We start from the raw sequence: 21,797 nt of genomic DNA, 5'->3' as shown, positions 1-21,797 counted from the left end.
TTCCAAATATTCATACTGTCACAAAACCCAAACTTCTTGAAAATCTCTTTGTACAAGGAGCTCGTAGATAAATGGTCTCGAGTTTCCAACTAGTTGCATCCTAGCCGCCGAAGATGTTTATCCCTGCCAGTTCTGACCAACTCATCCCCTTCCGCCAAGTCCAACGAAGCTTAAAACGAGCGGTCATCTGCCCCCGCCCCATCAGTGGCGGAGCCAGGATTCGAGTATAGAGGGGGCTGAGTACATATATTGATCTAATCTCGTTGGTAATTACTCATCGCTGCTACTAAAATTGTCGATCATTGGGGGGGGGGGGGGGGGGGGGGGGCAGGCCCCTGCTCGTCCCCCCTGGCTCCGCCCCTGCGCCCCATACATGGGAGACTTAAGCCTTGGGCTCCTCCAAAATCACAAAGAGTCAGGAAACCTAGTACTGAATGGTTCGTCCCCACTCCACGTGCCGAGGCAGAAGGAAGCCATACGACCATGATGAACCTCAAATCGCGTTCTTGTCCTATAAAGATTTGTCGAGGGTATTAGCTCCGCTCAACCATGGTAATGTACTTGTCCTATAAAGATTTGTAACCAAAGCCTGCCATGGCCTTGAAGCAACTTCCAAGCCCATAATACACCAATTCATAACATGCTGGCGAGCAACCGGTGAAACAACTTCAGCGGTTGCCGCCGCCGCCGAGGCTACCCTTGTCTTCTCCCCTTCCTGCACATATCAACAACCATGGAGAGGGAGGCGGGCGGACCCAGACCTGGTTCTGGCTCGAAGAATGTTATCAAGGCATTTGATATTATTGTAAGCTTGTACTTCACAGAGAGTGATGGGCCAGCTGATGTTTCTTCAACAATTTCTAGATCTTGTCTCAAACGGCAAGTGGCTATTGCGGTCTTTAAAGCCTACTAGTTGTTGGGGCGCCACCCGGTGGCGCCGCCTGAGACGAAGTTGGGGCGGTGCCAGGTTGGGAAGTGCCCTTTCCAATTTCTTGTTTGTACCAAGGTGTGTTATTCCATCACACTCAAAATACATGCATATTTAGTACTGGTACGTGCAAGTATGTAAAACTTTAAGATATAGATGTGCAAAATCAACACGCTTAGAGAATGTATTCTTAAAGGTTACATGACATCCTCTGATAACTGGGAGATGGGGAAGCCATGCAGCTCAGTGATGGGGGAAGCCATGCAGCTCAATGATGCACGCTCGATCGATCTGTCAAGGACGGTGGACGTCGATGGCAACATGGTGGCCATGGATCTGGCCGGAGAAGCGCCTCACCTTTGGCCACCATGGAAGAACACCTCTTCATCCTAATTTGAACTCTTTCGTAAAACAAATCTCCTATTAGTTCAGACATTATGCAAAGTGCTCTAGAACAAAAACCAAAGTAACATTTTGTCAATAATATTTGGTCTAAACTCTAAAGTGATCCAGTAACAAAGAATATGCTAATGGTGCACTAACAAAATCTCTTATACCATTTGGATATTACAAGGAATAACCAGTGGTTATACTACATACTTCACAAAAAATGGCAATATGGGCATATGCATCCAAACGACCATTGTTAGAAAGAAGCATATATACACATATAAGTGGGCAAACGACGAACAAACAATTGTATGGATACATGTGGACAGAGACGGAAAAAGGTAACGACCTGGTCCCATTGCGGCATTTCTGTCATCTGTGTCTTGTAAAGAAACGAACGGGACTGCAGTAGCACCCAACATAGATGTAAGCACATATGACACATGCACAGAAGAAGATCAAGGGATAGAAGAATCACCAACCTATAAACCCAGGCAGCAACTTGCAGAAAGATCATCACCTGCAAATAAAAAAGTGGAGCACCAGAGCAGCCAGATTAGTCAAAATCTAAGAGAAAAGGACTAAAATAATGAGCTCCAGAGAACAACCGTCAAAAAATAATCTTTCCAATTACTGGACGGAACTTTGTGTCACAAACTGAAGAAATGGAAATAAATCTGACTTCATGACGTTCAATATATCATGTGTGCCTTAGATCATATAATAATGTGGAAGTAACTACAACAGAGAGGAAGACAACACACACCTTAGGATAGAAGATGAGCTCGACGACAAGGTCTACGCCGTGGAGAGAAGGAGTGGCAACAACCACCACCAGATGAGCTCGACCACCACCAGGACCAAAAATTCAAAAAAGTTCATCAAGGACATGAACTAAGCACTAATATTTACAATATATCACCATGAACATGAACAGTACGTGTAGACTAAATACTTTCCGATTATGAATACAGTGAATATTGAAAGTGCCAGAACTTTCATTCCAAACTTCCTAAGCAAAATTATCATAATGAACGACATACAAAAGTGCCTACGAATTAACAAAAATGTCTGTCAATTAACAAAAAATTCCTAAGCAAAATCATCACAGCTGTGACAAGATAGAGAATATCGCCTGACTTTTCTCAGCTTTTGTGAACAAGTGCATAGCTCTAAGAATCTCTCTACCTTAAATGTAACCATCACCTCCTATGCATATATGTTCAGGACAAACACCCAGATGTAAGTTTCTGCAGATCGATACCTCTTGGGATGGGTCTGCAATGGAAAAGACCATAACAAAACTGTTAAAAATATCCAATTATGGGATTAAAGACCAAATTGGTAATCCCAATGGATATTCAACAAATGTTTCTAAAGGCATATGTCGTATCATGTGGCCTGAAATAGATGAGGGCATACATACCCATGAACGGTTGTCCTTTCTTCATGTGCAGTGAATTACCAAGATAATAAATACTGGACGTATTCCAAGTTTGTAGTGCTATAAACATGATTGGTACAGCCTCCGGGTCCGGGGTCACTCATGTCAATCTTCTTGGATTTTCTGCGATCGTCTTGTAGGCTTAGAGAAACAAAATCTGCACAAACAAAGAAGAGAAGCTCTAAAAGTAGAGCACTGAAATAGGGGGGAATCAGGAAGACATAGAGAAACAAAATCTGCACAAACAAAGAAGAGAAGCTCTAAAAGTAGGGCACTGAAAGAGGAGGGGAATCAGGAAGACATCTAAATCCATAATTCTAAAGCTAAATATATCAGCATCAGATATGAGGAGGCTTTGACCTATAGTTCTTTCTCCCCTTACAATAGAGGTGACACCAAAACTTTCAGCTATTACTAAAGTACATCAAACGAATTGATTAAATCGGTAACCAAAATAGTAAGAAGCATTTATGATACTATATACTTATAAAATACTATAGGGAAGGAAGGAGTACTGCAGTTTGTTTTGGATATGTCTATAATTTAGGGAGTCTTTACAAGTGATGTAGTTCAAGCTACTCACTTTAATATATCAGCTATGGTACAGATAAACCTATATACTCTCTCCAATCCTTTTTACTCTGCATATTAGGTTTGTCTGAAGTCAATCTCATCCAACTTTGACCAAGTTTATATAAAAAATTGTAGACATTCACATAACAACACCAATATCATTAGATTCATCTTGGAATATATTTTCATATTATACTTATTAGATATTATAAATGCTAATAATTTCTAATATAAATTTGGTCAAACTTAGCAAAGTTTGACTTTCAGCAAATCCAACGTGCAGAGTAAAAAGGACCGGAGGGAGTAGAATGCTTCTGCACAATTTGATAAAAGAGATTAAATACTGGGTTAGCTATTGTTGCCTCGATTTTAAACATAAATGTACCTAAAACCCAAGATATGAGTGTGTAATTTACTTGGCTGAGTTAGATACATGATGTACTTGTCAGATTGTTGGAAAGATTCTGTAACGAGTCTACTTCTACAGGTGGCCTATTTTTTCTGTTGGATAAACACTGGATTAACTATTGAGTTATGTAGTCTTCTCAGTTGATGTTTTTCTCAGTTAGCTGAACAAAAATGTCTAGCATATAATAATGTATATATGAAAATAATGCTGATAAAGTATACTATCATGACAAACTTTATGGTGTAATTTCCTTCATATTATGTGAGTCTCCTTATCTAACATATGCAATGCAAAAGATTGGGCATTACCATGTAAGTTTTGCTACATCATGAACTTACTGGACGTATTTAGATAAATTAACACTCCGCTTTACTGGATCGAGTTTCCTAAACACTTCATTGTGTGCCAAAGATTTAATGAACCATGCCATTGCTACATGAAAAACCACAAAGAGAACCTTAGCAAAAAAGATACTGTACTTAAATCACAAATAGCAATATATTTAACATCCCCTGAACTAAATATACTTAAATAGTCTTGATGCCAAGTTTACATCAATAACCACTTTTCCTTGTAACAAAAAGAGGATGTCAAGCAAGACACTTCTTACATTCCTTTAGAATATTGCTACATCAGTTCGTGCTAACAGTAGCATGAAGAAAGCAATTGGCCTAGCTGGTATATGTATGTTCTGACCAAATCTGAATAAGTATAATGCTCTAATGCTTAATGTTATTTTCACATACAAACCTATTCTGTCAACAGTCCAACCATCCAAGTATGGATTCATATATGCATGTACCCTGCATACCATGAATGAATTTAGTAATAAAGCAAACAGCAAGCACCTGTGGCAGAGGCTATTGTGTCCAATTGATTTTGTTTGCGCCCATAGCGTTTATGGCCGGCCACAAAAACGATCGGCAGAGGCTATTGTGTTCGTGAGTATCCAAGTTATTGGAGCCAGCTCTGTGCAATGATCAAAATTCGAATCGGAGGTCGAGTACGCATTGCTGCTGTACGAAGCATCAGCCAACAGTATGCCGGAAGTAGAAGTCAGCTTGCTTCGTCATCATCGTCGCCATAAGTACTCTGGTGTGGTGCTGTGCTAATAAATTGTACGCATGAACTAATTCCACCCCTTGATCACCACCGTCAACCAAACAGGAATATTTGTCATCTGACTGATGAAAAGCGAACCTGAATCTGACTTGGGATCGAGGGGGTGGAATTTGGTTAGAGCAAGAACACCACCGTCATCCCACAGGGAAGAGCGTGTGCACCTCCGTCGTGCATCTCCTCCTTAATCCTCTCTTGTTCGTTGGGTGGACAGGCGGCGCCACTAGAGCAGGACGGAGCCGGACGTATGTACGGCCTACGTTGGTCTGCCGAGGAAGACGTTGATGGCGTTGTGGACCACCACCGCTGCTCGAGCTCCTCCAGCCGAGTCCGGAGCTCCTCCTTGGGTCGCCGCTGCAAGCGTGGGGATGGAGGCAGAGGGAACATTAGGCTGTGGGGAAGGGGGAAAGAGGAGGCAGAGTCTGATTCAAAGGGAGGGAGATGGTGAAGCTACAAGCGTGAGCAAGATAGATAGCGGCGGTACTGACCTTTGAGCCGGGATGATGGCGGCGCCGGGCGCCGCCGGCGGCGGCGGTGGCCGGGACGACGGAAACCCTAGCAGGTGGGTGGAAAGAAGGAGAGAGGATGCGTGTGGGATTAAAAAGTCAAACTATTCGCGCTGCTGCCCAACCCATTCGCTAGCTCCATCCGATTTTCTTGTCGTACCTGTGTCGACGTGGACATCGCGAGGCTACGCCCTTGATGCGTATGTTAATGCTTCTCGATTATGGCAGGGAAGTTTACATGTGTCTCTTTCGCTTACTGTTGGTTCAGTGTAATTTTCAGTTTTCGGCGGGCCGCAATCAATTGGAGGAAGAAGGCTAGTGTGTTTTTAATGTAATTCTCTTTTTTTACTGGTCATTTTAGTCCAGGTGTCTTTCCATGGTACTGGATGTTTTCCTTGATTATTATCATATCTAAGATGCCTTTGATGTCTTTCTTAAAAAAAACTATTTTTTTTGTTGAGGGAAAAAAGAAAGCAACTATTTTTTGTAGAAACAGAAAACAATGTTTTTTGAGACAAAACAGAAAATAACTGAAGACCATGATCATACTATATTGCATCTTTCTTTTTTTGGTTTTTTAGAGAATGTGCCACACTAGCTTTTTTTAGCGCAATGCGTCACACTTGCTTTTTTTTAGCAACTGCGTCACACTTGCTTTTTTTTTTGAGAAAAACGTCAAACTTGCTGTGGTGAGCCACATTGCTACCACGTGAAAACGGCCCACGACCCGGCCACCACACAGGCTGAGCCCAGGCCAACATGGACACCTCCACGGGCTATTTAGCGGTTGCCGCCGCCGACGAGGCTACCCGACGGCCATGGAGACGGAGGCGGGCGGACGCGGACCTGGTTCCGGCAGGAAGAAGAGGAAGCGTGCGCTGCTCGAGGCGGCGGCAGGGGGCAGAGCCGCCGGCAACCAAGGGCCGCAGCCCGGAGCGGGAGAAGACGAAGACGAAGGGGCCGCCGAGGACCGCATCAGCCAGATCCCCGACGCAGTCCTGGGCGAGATCGTCTCCCTCCTCCCCACCAAGGACGGCGCCCGCACCCAGGTCCTCGCGTCCCGGTGGCGCCACCTCTGGCGCTCCGCCCCTCTCAACCTCGACTGCGGCGGCCTCCTCCCAATCCTAACCCACCACTCCGATCTCGATCGCCTCGTCTCGCGCATCCTCGCCGCCCACACGGGCCCGGGGCGCCGCCTCTGCGCGCCCTGGAGGAACGGCCGCAAGGCCGGCAAGCTGGAATCCTGGCTCCGGTCGCCCGCCCTCGACAACCTTGAGGAGCTCGAGTTCAACAACCCAACAGGATCCTCTCGCGCTTGCCGGCGTCCGCCTCCCGGTTCGCCGCCACGCTCCGCCTTGTCAGGATCGAACTATGCCACCCCCCCGGTGACGCCGTCCAATCGCTTCATTTTCCCCAGCTCAAGCACCTCGCACTCGTCAAGGCCGTCATCTCGGAGGGCGCACTGGGCAGCCTCATTGCCGGGTGCCCCGCCCTGGAGTGCTTGCTGCTTCGGTACATCTCCGGACTCCGTCGCGCCTGGATCAGCTCCCCTCGGATCAGAAGCATCGGCGTTATCGCTCTAGTTGGTTGGAACTCCATGGGCATGCCCAACTTGGATGAAGTCGTAATCGAGAATTGAAAGGCTGCTCCATTTCAATCTACGCGATGACCTGCGAGTATCGGTGATCGACGCGCCTAATCTGGAGACCTTCTGCATCGTTCAGAACGATCGTTTCAGCTTCGACAGGATTGTCGAGGTACGCACTTCTGAGCTCCATTTGCTTTGTTTAGTGAAATTAATGGCATGTCGGTTGGCCTGATATTGTGCTTCACGTTTCATAAAGCATGTAGGTGCTGATAGCCCGACGACGTCAAGATCTTGGCTTTTAGAGTGCGCTTTTTTAGTTTGGATATGATTGTCGACTTCATGAGACTCTTTCCCTGCCTGGAGAAGCTGTACATACAGAATGAGGTGACAATGCAATCTTCATTGACAATTCATATTGTCCAGCATTGCCTTTGATATACTTGGGTTGTTCTAACTTTTGAACTTGTTAATTGTTTCTGAGTATAATGCTCTTTTCCGGTCAATGCCAAGGAAGAAAGGGCCGAAGAATTACTGGCGTCGCAAACATCACATTGCCTTGATACTCATCTCAAGACAATAGTACTGGAATCCTATCGGGGGGTTCTGCCGGAAGTTAACTTCGCCGCATTCTTCGTACTGAACGCGAGAGTGCTAGAGTCGATGACGTTTCAGGTGAAAACCATCGACGAGGAGTTCATCGCGAAACAGCGGAGGTTGCTTCAGGTAGAGAACAGGGCATCAAGGGGTGCTGAATTTCACTTCACGGACGATAGATGTCTTCGGGATATTTGGGATATCCGCCACGTTCGTGATTTGGATCTGACAGATCCCTTTGTGCGTTGAGCCGTCGATGCCGCGACTGGATTCAGTGTGCTCAAGAGGTGTCCATGTCTTTCTCATTTTGTGTTATCGTGGACCTTTTATGACAATTATTATAAGTACATGTTATGTGTGATGTACTGCTGCCCGCTTTGTGACACAATATGTGTGCTTGTCATCGCACTGAAGATTTTAACTGACTTATGGTGCTATTTTTCTGTAGTTTGTATGACTGCCACGATAGTTATCGTGGTCCATAGCATCCATCATTTCGGTTATTTCTGCTGAGAATTTAACTGGTGAGCTTTGAACAGGAGGTGTGCTGTGAATCGGAACTAGGAGTCGAGCATCATCAAGAACTAATTCGTACTAGAACACGAAGCAGAACTTCAAAGACACCAATTCACGGTGTATCATTCACATGTGTGACTTTAGAACCGAAATGAAGTGTTCAAGACACTAAAACAATGAGCAAGGGACAACTGCCCCACGCAGGCATCGATCCATCATATGAAAATGCACTTTAGTGAAGGAATATTAGATACTGGCAATGGTATTGCTTCCTAACCATGAACACAAATTGTATCCAAGAGAATGGTCCAGGAACTTGCGGAAAGACGCTGTCGATTCGGACCGCCATTTATTATCCGCATACCATAAACACTTGCAAAGATAGTCAAACTATGGTGCTTGCAACGGTGTGTTAGCGAGTTGGCCCTGATGATACATCAAATGAGATTTACCGGGCAACTACACAGGAAGAAAGAAAAACAAAAACACAGCTAGATCATCTACAACAGCATGGCGTCTATGAAGCCAATCTGATCCTATGACAAGAGGCATCCGGTGGGATGTACACAATGTCTAACAAAGTTGGAAAAATCTACAGCCCTTTCACAAAATATATCACAGAAGTATCGCAAAGACTACTGCTTCGAGCTCGGTCGCTTGGGCATTCCTCTCTGAACATCAGCCTTTTTGCAAGCACAAGCGGTTCATCCATTCAGCCTTCCAGGGGCATCACTGGGGAGGGAACCAGCCACCATTGTAGAACCTATTTGATGGCCTTGGGGCCGAGTGCTGGCTGCCTTGGTTGACATGTTGTCTATGGTTTCTAGTATCGTCAACGGAGGGAGCGGAGTAATCTGGTGGTGCGACTTTATTCAAGTCTTGCTGCAGAGGAAAGTAGTCCGCGACAGTTGGATCCAGAACAGGGATGTCGCCTGTGAGGGTCTTGAACGCAAACTCGATACATGGGTCTGACCAGGAATTTCCAAATGATGGCAGGGCGAACCCAGATGGGTCAGCACCTCCAGGCACCGCAGTATGTGTTGGCAAAACAGGCTCTGGGGCAGGCGCATACTGGGGTTCAACATTTGCTGAGGAGGTTGCAACAGGTGCTGCGTCTATTTGCATCGGAGCTGGCGACTTCTGATGTTCAACATTATTGTTCCAGAAGCCTGTGGCAGGTGCTCCATGTCCCCACTCAGGAGCCGAAGAGAAACCAGACTGTTGGATAGGATTTTCAGCATAACGTGGCTGCAAGTATCTGGTATTGTTTTCCCGAATAGCCTGTATTTGGTTGACAGTCAAACCCTGGATCAGCTGTGATCGACTGGTGGTATTTTCCTGCATAGTTTGTGCCTTATTGACAGAGTTAGCTTGACTGAATCGTAGTTGATTGGCGGTGTTTTCCTGGCTAATCTGCATTTGATTCACAGTATTTACTGGGCTCGGCTGCGAGTGCTTAGTGAAGTATTCCTGAATAGTTTGTGTTTGATTAACAGGTAAACCTTGGACCAGCTGTGACCGATCAGAGCTATTTCCCTGCACGGTTTGCATTTGCTTCACAGTGTCGGCTTGACCTATTTGTAATCGAATGCCGGTGTTCGCCTGGTTACTCTGCATGTGGTTCACAGCGCCTGCTTGCCTCAGCAGTGAGTGATTCACAAAGAATTCCTTTGTAGCTCGTAAAACGTTGGCTGTGTCTGCCTGGCTTGACTGTAACTGATTCTGATTGGCAGTGTGTTGCTGATTAGTTTGCATGTGATTCACAGTGCTTCCATGGCTTTGTGGTAACTGAGAGTAATTGGCAATGTATTTCTGTCCAGTCTGCTTTTGAAAGGGTGACTTTTCTTGGCTCGAACATAACTGACTGGCAGTATTTTTCTGATTAGTCTGTTTCTGATGCGTAGTGTCTGCTTTTCTCAGCTGTGAGTAGTTGGTAGTGTATTTCTGCATACCATGCATGTGATTGGCATTCTCTGCTTGGTTCGACTGTAACCGACTGGCAGTACTCTCCTGATTGGTCTGTATTCGATTGGCAGTGGCTGCCTGGCTCAACCATAACTGACTGACAGCGCCCACATGATTGGTCTGCACTGGAACGACAGTATCAGCTTGGATTTGGGTGACAGGGTCTGGTTGGCACAGCTGTGACCGATTGACAGTGCCCTCGTTGATCTGTACTGGAACGGCAGCATCTGTTTGCCTCGACTGTAACTGATTGGCAGTGTTCCCATGCTTGGTTTGCATTTGAATGACAGTGCCTGCCTGGCTCACATCCACAGTTTTTTGTTGAATAAGCTGTACCTGATTGACAAGACTTACCCTGGTAGGTCCATCTTCAGGCTCAGTGTTTCCTTCAGGATTAACTTTTCGTACATCCGCAGTTTTTTCTTGAATAGGCTTTACCTGATTGGCAAGATTTACAATGGTCGGCTCATCTTGAGGCTCAGTGTTAACTTCAGGATTAACCTTCCGTGCAACTAAGCGGGGTGACACTCTGGGAGTGAGAGGTGTGGCGACCTTTTCTTTAGACATGGTTTTACGCTTCTTGGTTTTCACCTCTGCATTTGGTTCTTTTCTTTGAACAGATCTCTTTCCCCTTGAAGCATGGTGTCGAGAGACCGGTTGCACGCTCTTGTGTTCTGAGGGATCAACCTTGTCCGCATATTTTTGCATCAGTTTCATGACTTCAGACACTGGTAACATTGTATTTTGAGTATATGTCTTGAGCATTTCTTCCCACGGTAGCCTGATCCCTTCTTCAGTTAGTAATTCACATTGAATAGCCTTATCAGCAGTACCTGGTCTTCCGTATTCTGATGATGTTCCTGTCTGAATTTGATAAAATAATCTAATAAGTTGTAATCATCAGAAAAAGAAAAAGGAAGCCACATATATAAGAGATTTTTCTTTAACCTATCCCCTGAAGTTTAATGCATGATCTATCTAATGAAACTAAATTTCAGAGACCAACTGCTTTATGATATATCAGTCATCTAAAGTTCTAAACCACTTGCATGTTCTCTTATCTGATTTTAACACAATAGTCAGAAAAAGAAAAGGTGGCTCATATACTTAAATCTTTGTTTAACCCATCTCCTAAAGTTTCGTATCTGATCCATCTAATGAAATTAAAATTCAGAAAGTAACGGAGCTTTATGATCGTCTATGACCTACGCCACAGGGCGCATCGGAACTCCCAGCTCTCTGCACAAACGGCACAACAGCAGTACCATTTCTACTTTCTACAAAAGAACAACCAGGACAAGAGCAATTTACAAGTGGCTGGTTGTGCCCACTGCACAACCTAGAATTGCCACATGATGAGGAACAAACTTGCCAGGGATTAGCTGGAGCTTGGTTCAAGGAATGGTAACTACGATACCTACATACATATAGCACCTATATTCTTTCTATGTTCTAATGGAACAAACATGCAAGCTACAGAAAGTGAAAACAATAGGAGGAACTCACATAATCTTGATTCTGTGTAATACAAGCACCCTGGGCAGTTCTCTTCTTTGGCCTAACATTGCATTTACTTATGTCTCCTGATTCAATATAACGTTGCACGTCCTTCAGAGAGCGAAATTCATAACCACTGACTGGGTCAGTGTAGTACTGCAGAGATCAAAAGAATTAGAGGTAAAACAAGGGGTTCAACAAAAAGTACACAAAACAATGTCAAGGAAAAATAGATTTTTGGGAGGCATTCTATAACAAAGAAAACTCGAGTATATCTTCAGAACGCTAAAAAGGCAGCTCAGTAAGCGGCCAAAGCTAATTGCTATCAACACGGTTAGATACTAATAACCTATTCAGAAAATCAACTTCTTGAAAGTCCTTGAAAATGATGGGACTAAAAGTGTAATCAGTTACTGGCTTCAAGCATATTTTACAGTAACAATGACTATCACGTAATAGATGCAGTGTAAAAGCATGCTAGGAGGCAGGAAAGACTGAAAGAGTCGGTGCTGAATATGATATAAGGAGAGTGAGTTGAGAATGAAGAGAAAATACTATCTTGTGGACTCAGGCTCTACGTTTATGCCTTAAGGTCTTTCTCCTTACCGTTCTTTCGATTAAAATAAAGCACAGCCACATTATAGTAGCTAATAGTACAATGTTCAACATGACATTTTGATATGGATGCTGGTGATACATTATTTCAATTTGACATGAAACTAGGTTGGCTAAAATAGCTTAGATTTTAGATAGACAACGCTCAAAGAGATAAAGAGCAAGCAGAAAAGGATCATTGCAGCATACTGGATCACTCTTAGTTCCGTCCTTTCTTGGCCTGACTTCTTTCCGCCATCCATCAGGCAACTGCCCCTTACTGAGTAGCCCATCCTTGATTTGGACCTAGTAGTGACAATTATAACATCTTAGCCATATTATAGTAGGCTGGCAGTACAATGTTCAACATGACATTTTGATATGGATGCTGGTGATACATTATTTCAATTTGACATGGAACTAGGTTGGCTAAAATAGCTTAGATTTTAGATAGACAAGGCTCAAAGAGATAAAAAGCAAGCAGAAAAGGATCATTGCAGCATACTGGATCACTCTTAGTTCCGTCCTTTCTTGGCCTGACTTCTTTTTGCCATCCATCAGGCAACTGCCCCTTACTGAGTAGACCATCCTTGATTTGGACCTAGTAGTGACAGTTATAATATCTTAGCTCTACCGTTTTAGACAGAGTGGAGCGAGAGAGGGAAATAGTACAGCAGCATACCAGATCAGTCGTGTGCCTTAATCCAGTCTTGCTGGAGCTTTCTTCTTTCCACCATCCATCAGGCCCCTTCATGACTGGTTCATCCTTGCTCTGAACCTAGTAATGGAATGAGTCAGACATAGTGTATTATATTTATATAGAGCAGGCAGGAGGAAAAATGCATCGTGGAATACCTGATCACTCTTGTAATTCAATCGATCCTTTACTGGTATGTCTTCTTTGCAACTTCCATCTGGCCCCTTAATGTCTGGGCTATCCTTGAGTTGCACCTAGTGGAATAATTATATAATTATAGTTAGATATAGCGTTCAGATGCAAACCAACAAAAGCAAAGATGATTACAACATACCAGATCACTCTTGCAATTTGATCTATTTTTCCCTGGACTGTCTGCTTCACATTCATCAGGTGACCCCTTAATGACTGGTTCATCCTTGCTTTCTACCTAGCAAGGAAAAGAGAAGTGATGATTTTATATATATATATATATATATATACACGCACTAATACGTTGCACCCAAAACAAACAAAAAAGGGAAGAATTTAGAGATTTGCATGCCTTATGAGCAGGGCGTCTTCTAACACGCCCACTTCGTGTTCTAAAACATGAATCCTTGGGGGTATCCATAGCAGAGTTTCCTTTAACAAGCCCACTTCGCGTTTTAGAAGATGAATCTTCATTGAAATCCATAACAATGTTTCCCCTAACAAGCCCACTTCGCGTTTTAGAACATGAACCATCATTGGAATCCACATCAATGTTTCCTCTAACAAGTTCACTTTGTGCTTTAGAACCTGAACTATCATTGGAATCCATAGCAATGTTTGCTCCAACAAGCCCACTTTGTGTTGTAGAGTACGAACCCTTGCTGGAATCCGCGATATTGTTTGCCCTAACAAGCCCACTTCGTGTTCTAGAAGAAGGACCATTATTGCAATCCACGGTGTTGTTTACCTTAACAAGCCCACTTTGTGCTTTAGAAGATGAACCCTCACTGGAATCCACAATATTGTTTACCCTAACAAGCCCACTTCGTGTTTTAGAACATGATAGCTTGTTGGGATCCATGTTGCTGTTTCCCCTGGCAATCTGACTTCTTGTTCTAGCAGATGAATTGTCGGTGGGATCCCTGATATTGTTTCCCCTGACAAGGCCACTTCTAGTTCTAGAACGCGAGCTCCCGCTAGAAGACATAACGATGTTACTTCAATTCACAAAGACCTGTCCAATTGGCAATTGCACAGCTAAACAGAAGCATAAATGTTTCTGTGGCCACATGAGGAAATGCTGATGTCATCCTGCAACAATTTTGCAAAAACAAATGAGCATGCATAAAGGACAGATATAATGTTATGAGACTATATTTCCAAGTATGCTTTCGTCGAAATAACTGAGGAGCAGTTTAAGTTAATACGTGCTTTTGGCTTTAGCAGTTTAGCCTTGCTACTGCATACTCTTTTCAGCTTTCTGTGACCTATTATAACTCCATTCAACCCTTTCTGTGGCAGGGGAAGTCCTGTCAAGATCATCAAAATAGGCTTAGGGCACATTTGATAGGGTGTATTTGTCTGGAGTATTTTTGGTACCTAGTCAATCTACAGCCCATCTAGGATGTATGTGGTCCATACATTAAAACTTTAAAAGAAAAGAAATCATTTGAATCGCGGGAAATTGGTGGTACATTAAAACTTTAAAAGAAAAGGAAATCATTTGAATGGCGAAAATCGCGGGAAATTGGTGCCTCTCTTTGGATTGGAGGCACCATGATATGACACACGATAACATGGGGGCTTCTATCTACGATCGACACCTTACCCCTCCATGATAAAATCATCTTCACGCATCCATCAACACACTAAACGGCACCAAAAGGTGGCCAAGCCAACCGTAACGGCACGGCACATGGAGAATGTCCGGCTACGTAACCAAGAAACCCCGTCGGCGCCTAAGTTGCTATATCTACGCGCCACCACGCGCCTGTCTTTTAGCGCGAATAGGTAACAAGGCAACCTATCTAGTCCCAACGGTCACCACCTGTGGGACTACCACATCACCAGAGACCTTCCTTTCTATGGCGCTAATCGCCAACGAACATCCCAAAAAGGATGGGCAAACGCCTTATGCGGCGCGAGACTTGGTTTTATCGACCACTAGCTGGCCTTCCTGCGCAAGCTCTGTACCAATTTGAGGAACAGGACACATACAAAGAGGTCAAGGATAAATAGATCAGACGGCCACTACCCGAGATGAAGGCCTACTCGGACTACCGGACCAGGCCACACTCCAGCGCCAGAACCCCAAACCAATCCGCCCCACACGCCCACGGCGACCCTACCCAACGGAGCGGAGCACCTCCACCCCGAATCACCAAACATCGAACGCGCCGGAGGACGGCCGCCGGGCCCCGCCAATCGCCGCCCGGCGTGCCCGCCCCGTAGCCCGGAGACCCCAACGAATCGGCCCGCCGCGCGTTTGTCGGGGGCAGCAGGGGGCAGGACGGGGAAATCGGTCGGGGAGGAGGGCGCACGTACCGTCGTCCTCCCCGCGCCGCGGCGGGGGGCGGGGGCGGGGGCGGCGGGATCTGCGCCGGCCGCTGACTTCGTTCGACGCCGGGGCGACGGCCGGTGCCGGCTAGGGTTAGCGGAGGCGGGTGCGGGGGAGGAGGAGGAGGAGGAGGAGGAGTGGGGGGTTGAGGAGTGGGAGAGGGACTTTTCGCGAGGACGGCGAGGCGGGCTGGCTCGGCACGACAACGGGACGCACGGATGACCTCACTCGCTCAGACTGACCCGACCGCGGTGGAGATGGGGATGGAAAGGCTGCCGTCCATTTTCCCCATTTCGCCAACGTGGGGGAGACATTCCCGTCCTGATCCACCGCTCGATTCTTGTTAGCCACTTTGGGGCTTTGGGCGTGCGTTCGTTGCCCCGCACGTGCCAGCCCCTTATGGAATATGCCCTCTAGAGATTGTGATCAGGTTTAGTTGATGTCGCCGTCGAGAGTGTTCAATGAGGTGGGTTTAGGGTTTAGGGTTAGGGTTTAGGGGCCAGGTGGGTGTCGCGGGGAGCAGAGGCGGAGGGCGTGCTGGGGAGCGAGCAAACACGGACCGGGCGAGGACGCCCCCTCCGGTGTTGGTAAGAACCGGCGGGCCGCCTCGCCAACAGTCTTGGCGGCACTAGAGGGCCGGGGCGAGGCGAGGCGACGAGTGATGGAGAAGTTGGGTGCGGCAGAAAGGTGCGGTAGCAGTGGGCTTTTCAAATGGTGTTTTTTTTAGAAAAAAAGGATTACTCCCGACTTCTGCATCAGAGTGATGCATGCAGTGTGGCGAAAGGGAAATGGGCGGCGAGAGGGGGGAAACAGGTGATAGCGAGAGTGCTATTTAAAGACTAATTATCTTCTTTAAAAAGACACTTTATTAATTTGTAATGTCAGTGCATCGTCAATTAGGAGAGCAAGCAAACGCGGACTGGGCGAGGATGTCCCCTTCGATGTCGGTAAGAACTGGCGGTCCGCCTCGCTAGCAGTATCAATGGCATGGGGAGGCCGGGTCGAGCCGAGGCAAGACGACGCTGGCGCTCGATGGGGAAGGTGGGTGCAGGAGGATGGTGCCGCGGCAATAGCCTTTTTAAACATTCCGGTGAGTAGTGGCGGAGCTAGGCAAGACTTTCAGGGGGGAGGGGGGCAAACACAAAATATGTATGTTTGGTGGAGCTAAAGGTTATATTTTCTCTAATCTAAGCAGCCCTGAAAAAAATCTTCCTATTTTTTATGAAAGCTGGGGGGCCATGACCCCTGCAGCATCGTACATAGCTCCGCCGTTGGGTGAGAGGGAAGTAGGCTGCGAGAGGTGGAAAACGGGTGACAGCGCAGATGGTCTTTAAAGACTATTATCTTTTTTTCTAAGAACAAACCACTTTATTAATTCATAATAACTGTTACATCATCAATTGAAAGATATGCAAAATTTCGCTCAAATGCTCCTCGAACCAATTATTAGTCAACCTAGGGAGTTTATGAGCAACTTTATTAGCTTTCTTATTACAATGCTCGAGATTAAATGGGAGGAGAATCACAAGCTATACAATAATAATCATCAAAAAATGCCACTCTTGTTCCGGCATTATATGGTATAAGTGACATCCAAATTATCAACACTAATAACAAGACGATTAACATCCGCCTTTTGCATCGTGTATAGACTAAATCTCGGTGCAAGAGCCTTTGCAATAAGGACGTCATCACAACAATCAATTTTCTAGTTAACCATCAATGAATATCCCAGTAGCATCACGTAGAAAAACAACAGCTGAGCCACCTAGTAGACCGTGATCAAAAGATACATCAACGCTAAGTTTAATGTATCCCCTAGGTGATAGGGTCCAACCCCCTTCTTCATGGTAGCTTTAGGGGAAAGAGCAGCAACATAATTTCGCGCCTGGCATGAATCCCCATAAAAAGTAATTAACATCTTGTGTTTTTTCCTCGTGATCCTTTCCCATCAAAAGCACCAAGTGGTAATAGCCATCAATTCATGAAACATTATGAAGGCCCGAAATAGACATATCTTTATCTGGTAAATGGAGTAAAAACTCAAGGACATCCTCGCGCAACTTCACAAACTTTTTAATCACTTCATCCAATCCCAACAAGCTCCAAACATCCTTACCATTTGGGGCACTGAAATAACATATGATTTGTATACTCCAGTCATTTAGAACACAAGGGAGATTTAGGTGAAACTATTAAATGTCTATTGCCAAGTGTAACATGATTGAGAAGGGTGCCATGCAACGTGCACCAAATATAATTTTTTTACCTTGGTCGGACAAGATAATCTCCAAATCTTACTACAAGTAGTATTTACATCAATTTGACCCGTCTCGTTAGTTTGCCTGAATTTCATCCCATGTTGACGATCCCATTCTGCAAAATAAGATGGCATAATAGTGAATGTCCCATTTTTTCTATTAAACTCTGTGCAATGAAATCTGGCATACTATGAAGAGGAAGAAGAAGATGAATCGTGACGATGGGTTGTGCATCAATTGGGCACCATCTGCTGGACCAGGTCACTAGATCAATGAGATCAAGAACCTTAGTCAGATGATGACCCCCTCTAGGAGTGATAATTCTCCTATTAGCACAATTAGGGATCAATGCATCTTCCCAAATATAAATATTTTTCCCATTACAAACTCTCCAAAGATAGCCGTGCTCCATCAAATTTACCGCCGACATGATACTTTGCCAAATAAAAGAGGAGGCCTTTCCCTTTCTTAACTTAGCATCCAACAAATCACCTAAAAAATGTGGCACAGAAGTAATCAGGGTTCTCAACAAGGCAACACGCTTGTTTTGCCAATATCGCTGGATTGAAACAATGGTGGACACGAAAATCCTTACCTCCTTTATTTATTAGACACACATTTCCCACCTTGCCCAAATGCAGCCTCTTCTATTTGTCCCCGTTACCACCATCAAAATTGCGACACCGCGTCAATTATTCATTTGCATGTTTTCTTTCAGAATTTTAAAGATGAACATAACATAAGTGGGAATAGTCTGTACAACATGCTTGAGGAGAAATTCTTTTCTTCCAATGGATAACATTCTTTCTTTCTATCCACTAATTTTCATGAGTATACAGTCAATAAGGTAATTAAAATAGTCGGACTTGCCCATACCCGCAGTAGCTGGCAACCCCGAATGTCTACCGTTGAGAGCCTCAGTCATAATGTTCAGAGTGGTACAAAATTGCTTTGTGATTTCCACTCTCATATTGGGACTAAAAAATATAATAGATTTGTCAACACTGACCAATTGCCCCAAGTTAGCAGAATAGGAGTCTAAAATTCAAAAGTCTCCTTCTGCTCCCGAGCTCAAATAAGCTCAGGATGAATAGTAAAATTGAAAAAAAAAGAAAAAACAAATTCAAAATAAAAATTCTCGAGGCCTCTTTTGGTTCATAGGATAGGATTATCGTAGGAATAGGAATCTTGTAGGAAATGAGATGACATGTATCTCAAATCCTATGAGTAGGAATAGGAAACAAGATGTCATTTGGTTGACACCAAAGGAATTTTTCCATTGAGTCTAGGCTCATTTTTATTTTCCTATGAAATGTGGAGGATAGGAACCAATCCTATGTAGGAATAAGAATCCATTCCTATGAACCCAAGGGCTCTAAAGGAAAAAATCCTATAAAAATCATATCCTCTAGAATTCCTATGAAATTCCTACAAACCAAAGGAGGCCAATAGGGTTTGTGGTTCGTTTATACATTGCTTACTTTTTTTTGAGGCAAGTTTATACATTGCTTACTGGGATAGGAGTGGATGGCTCGCTCACACGGTCGCTCACATGGTCGCTGTCAGTATAGCCAGGGAGCGACATGTTGTTGTACTAGTACGTGAATGCTTTCTTCTCTGTTGAATTTTTGGCATTTTGTGCATTTTTTCTTGCTCACTCTATATAAAAAAATCAGTGTAATTTTCGGTAATATATAATAATAATTTTACATGCATATTTTTTTATAAATTTGTCTGGATATTTTAGGAAGGCGCATATTTAAAAAATATATATTCACGTGGTTTTAAGATGTGTTCACATTTTTCAAAATTTCATGTAATTTTAAAATGTTTTCGTGCGATTAAAATAATTCTCATGTAACTTTAATAAGTTTCCAAATATTTTTAGAAAATTATTCATGTAATTATGAAAGTGATCACACATTTAAGAAACCTATAAACTTTAAAGACATACTTTTTGAATCTTAAAATTTTAAAGTGTACGCATACTTACTTTTAGGAAACATTCATGCGATTTCAAAATTATGCGATGAACTTACTGGAATACGCGATGCATATTTTTTAATATAAATTGTCAAAATTAAATATAATAAGCATATTTTTCAAATACAGATTGAACAAATTTTGAAATATGTGGCACACATTTTTAATGTGCAAAGAACATTTTAAAAATACAAGATGATTTTTAAATACAAGATGAATTTTTTTAATTGCATGGTGAACATTTTTTGAACTGCACAATGAACATTTCTAAAACACAATGACGTACATTTCCAAATACACTATGAAGAAAAGGAATAACACAATGAAAACAACTAGATGGACAAAATTAAAAAGAAAATTAAAACAAAATAAGAAAAGGAAAAGAAAGAAAAGAAACATACATAAAAGGATGGAAGGAAAAAATCTAAAAAATTGATGTACTCGAACGGCCCAAGCAACAACCCTCGTGCGTAAAAGGAAACCACATATTGAACGCAAGCCATCGATCTTTTCATGTTTCAACTAAAGAGCGCAAACTACTCAAAGTAAATAAAACCGCACTTCCACTAGCTTTTTAGGTTTTTGTGTTTTTTCTTGTTTTCACCCGGTTTTCTTCCTTTCTTTCACCATTTTACTGCTTTGTTTTTTCTTCCTTGCTTTTCATTTATTTTCTTCAGTTTGAATTTTCCTTTTCTGCTCCATTTCTTCAGTCTTTTTTCTTCGGATTTATTTTTCATTTTCTTTTTTATTTTAGTTTATTTTGTTGGTTATCTTTGTTTCGTTTGCTTTTTTATTTCTACACTTTTTGGATATGTCAACAACAACGTTCTAATATACGTTTAATATTTTTTAATACAAATAGAACCTTTTTGAATATATGGTCAACATTTTAATACATATTTTTTTAAATGCAAACATTTTTCTAAATACAATATTAACATTTTTTGAACAAATGGTCAAAAAAATTCCTATACACGTTTAACATTTTCCAAATGCTTGATCAACATTTTACATATAATTGCTCCACATGTTTTTTAAATGCTTGATTAACATTTTTAAATAAATGATAAAAAAACTCATCATGTTTTTAATACATACAAGATGATTTTTAAATACAAGATGAATATTTTTTAAGTGTATGTTGAACATTTTTTGAACTGCACAATGAACATTTCTAAAAAGACAATGACGGACATTTCCAAATACACTATGAAGAAAAGGAATAACACAACGAAAAAAACTAGATGGACAAAATTAAAAAGAAAATTAATACAAAATAAGAAAAGGAAAAGAAAGAAAAGAAACATACATAAAAGGATATAAGGCAAAAATCTAAAAAAATGGTGTACTCGACAGGCCCAAGCAACAACCCTCGTGCGTAAAAGGAAACCGCATATTGAGCGCAAGCCATCGCTCTTTTCATGTTTCAACTAAAGAGCGCAAACTACTCAAAGTAAATATAACCGCACTTCCACTAGCTTTTTAGCTTTTTGTGTTTTTTCTTGTTTTCACCCGGTTTTCTTCCTTTCTTTCTCCGTTTTACTGGTTTGTTTTTTCTTTTTTTCTTGCTTTTCATTTATTTTCTTCTGTTTTAATTTTCCTTTTCTGCTCCATTTCTTCAATCTTTTTTCTTCGGATTTATTTTTCATTTTCTTTTTATTTTAGTTTATTTTTTTGGTTATCTTTGTTTCGTTCGCTTTTTTATTTCTACACTTTTTGGATATGTCAACAACAATGTTTTAATATACGTTTAATATTTTTAAATACAAATAGAACTTTTTTTAATATATGCTCAACATTTTAATACATATTTTTTAAATGCAAACATTTTTATAAATACAATATTAACATTTTTTGAACAAATGGTCAAAAAAGTTCCCATACACGTTTAACATTTTCCAAATGCTTGATCAACATTTTACATATAATTGTTGCACATGTTGTTTTAAATGCTTGATTAACATTTTTAAATAAATGATAAAAAACTCATCATTTTTTTAGTACATGGTGAACATTCTTTGTACACATTTAACATTTTTCAAATGCTTGATCACCATTTTTCAAATACTTATTCGACATTTTTTGAAATTATTGATTAACATGTTTATATACATGATCCAAAAAATTATCATTTTTAATACATGGTCAACTTTTTTTGTATACATATTTAACATTTTTCAAATACTTATTCAACATTTTTTCA

The 21,797-nt window shown here is 42.5% G+C and overlaps 1 protein-coding gene, 1 long non-coding RNA gene and 1 pseudogene across 16 annotated transcripts; 1 reads left to right on the top strand and 2 right to left on the bottom strand.

Moving 5' to 3' along the window:
• Positions 1-1,039: 1,039 nt before the first annotated feature.
• Positions 1,040-5,509, bottom strand: LOC125529498 (uncharacterized). Of its 11 annotated transcripts, XR_015610501.1 has the most exons (8): positions 5,352-5,509; positions 4,945-5,217; positions 4,495-4,547; positions 2,745-4,176; positions 2,085-2,596; positions 1,801-1,838; positions 1,668-1,721; positions 1,040-1,329 (listed from the first exon to the last, which is right to left on the bottom strand). It is a non-coding gene; the product is annotated as an uncharacterized LOC125529498 (long non-coding RNA). The 11 variants fall into 11 exon arrangements; XR_007292641.2 differs by having other exon boundaries at positions 2,745-2,919; positions 4,053-5,217; XR_007292639.2 differs by having other exon boundaries at positions 4,495-5,217.
• Positions 5,510-6,082: 573 nt separating this feature from the next.
• On the top strand, positions 6,083-7,998 carry LOC125522183 (F-box/FBD/LRR-repeat protein At3g26920-like; annotated as a pseudogene).
• Positions 7,999-8,447: 449 nt separating this feature from the next.
• LOC125523833 (uncharacterized) lies at positions 8,448-15,596 on the bottom strand. Of its 5 annotated transcripts, none has more exons than XM_048688902.2 (10): positions 15,338-15,595; positions 14,221-14,322; positions 13,365-14,104; positions 13,155-13,250; positions 12,979-13,074; positions 12,806-12,901; positions 12,629-12,724; positions 12,334-12,429; positions 11,539-11,685; positions 8,448-10,896 (listed from the first exon to the last, which is right to left on the bottom strand). In XM_048688902.2, exons 3-10 carry the CDS (start codon positions 13,998-14,000, stop codon positions 8,797-8,799), a joined length of 3,363 nt encoding a protein of 1,120 aa, XP_048544859.1. In that variant the 5' UTR covers positions 14,001-14,104; positions 14,221-14,322; positions 15,338-15,595; the 3' UTR covers positions 8,448-8,796. The 5 variants fall into 5 exon arrangements, with proteins under 5 accessions (XP_048544859.1, XP_048544858.1, XP_048544860.1 ...); XM_048688901.2 differs by having other exon boundaries at positions 14,225-14,322; XM_048688903.2 differs by lacking the exon at positions 14,221-14,322 and having other exon boundaries at positions 12,806-12,895; positions 15,338-15,596.
• Positions 15,597-21,797: the final 6,201 nt, after the last annotated feature.

This window comes from Triticum urartu, chromosome 7A (genome assembly GCF_056163025.1).
Source record: "Triticum urartu cultivar PI428250 chromosome 7A, HENAU_Tu73, whole genome shotgun sequence".
In the NCBI taxonomy this organism is placed as follows: domain Eukaryota; kingdom Viridiplantae; phylum Streptophyta; class Magnoliopsida; order Poales; family Poaceae; genus Triticum; species Triticum urartu.
This window is presented reverse-complemented; position numbering and strand designations above follow the sequence as displayed.

Bases quoted from the DNA above. Each gene is read 5' to 3' on its own strand.
- LOC125523833 (XM_048688902.2), bottom strand. From the start codon at position 14,000: ATGTCTTCTAGCGGGAGCTCGCGTTCTAGAACTAGAAGTGGCCTTGTC. The intron at 13,251-13,364 runs GCATGCAAATCT...TTTCCTTGCTAG, and splicing joins GAAGACGCCCTGCTCATAAG to GTAGAAAGCAAGGATGAACC. The intron at 13,075-13,154 runs GTATGTTGTAAT...TTATTCCACTAG, and splicing joins CAAATTGCAAGAGTGATCTG to GTGCAACTCAAGGATAGCCC.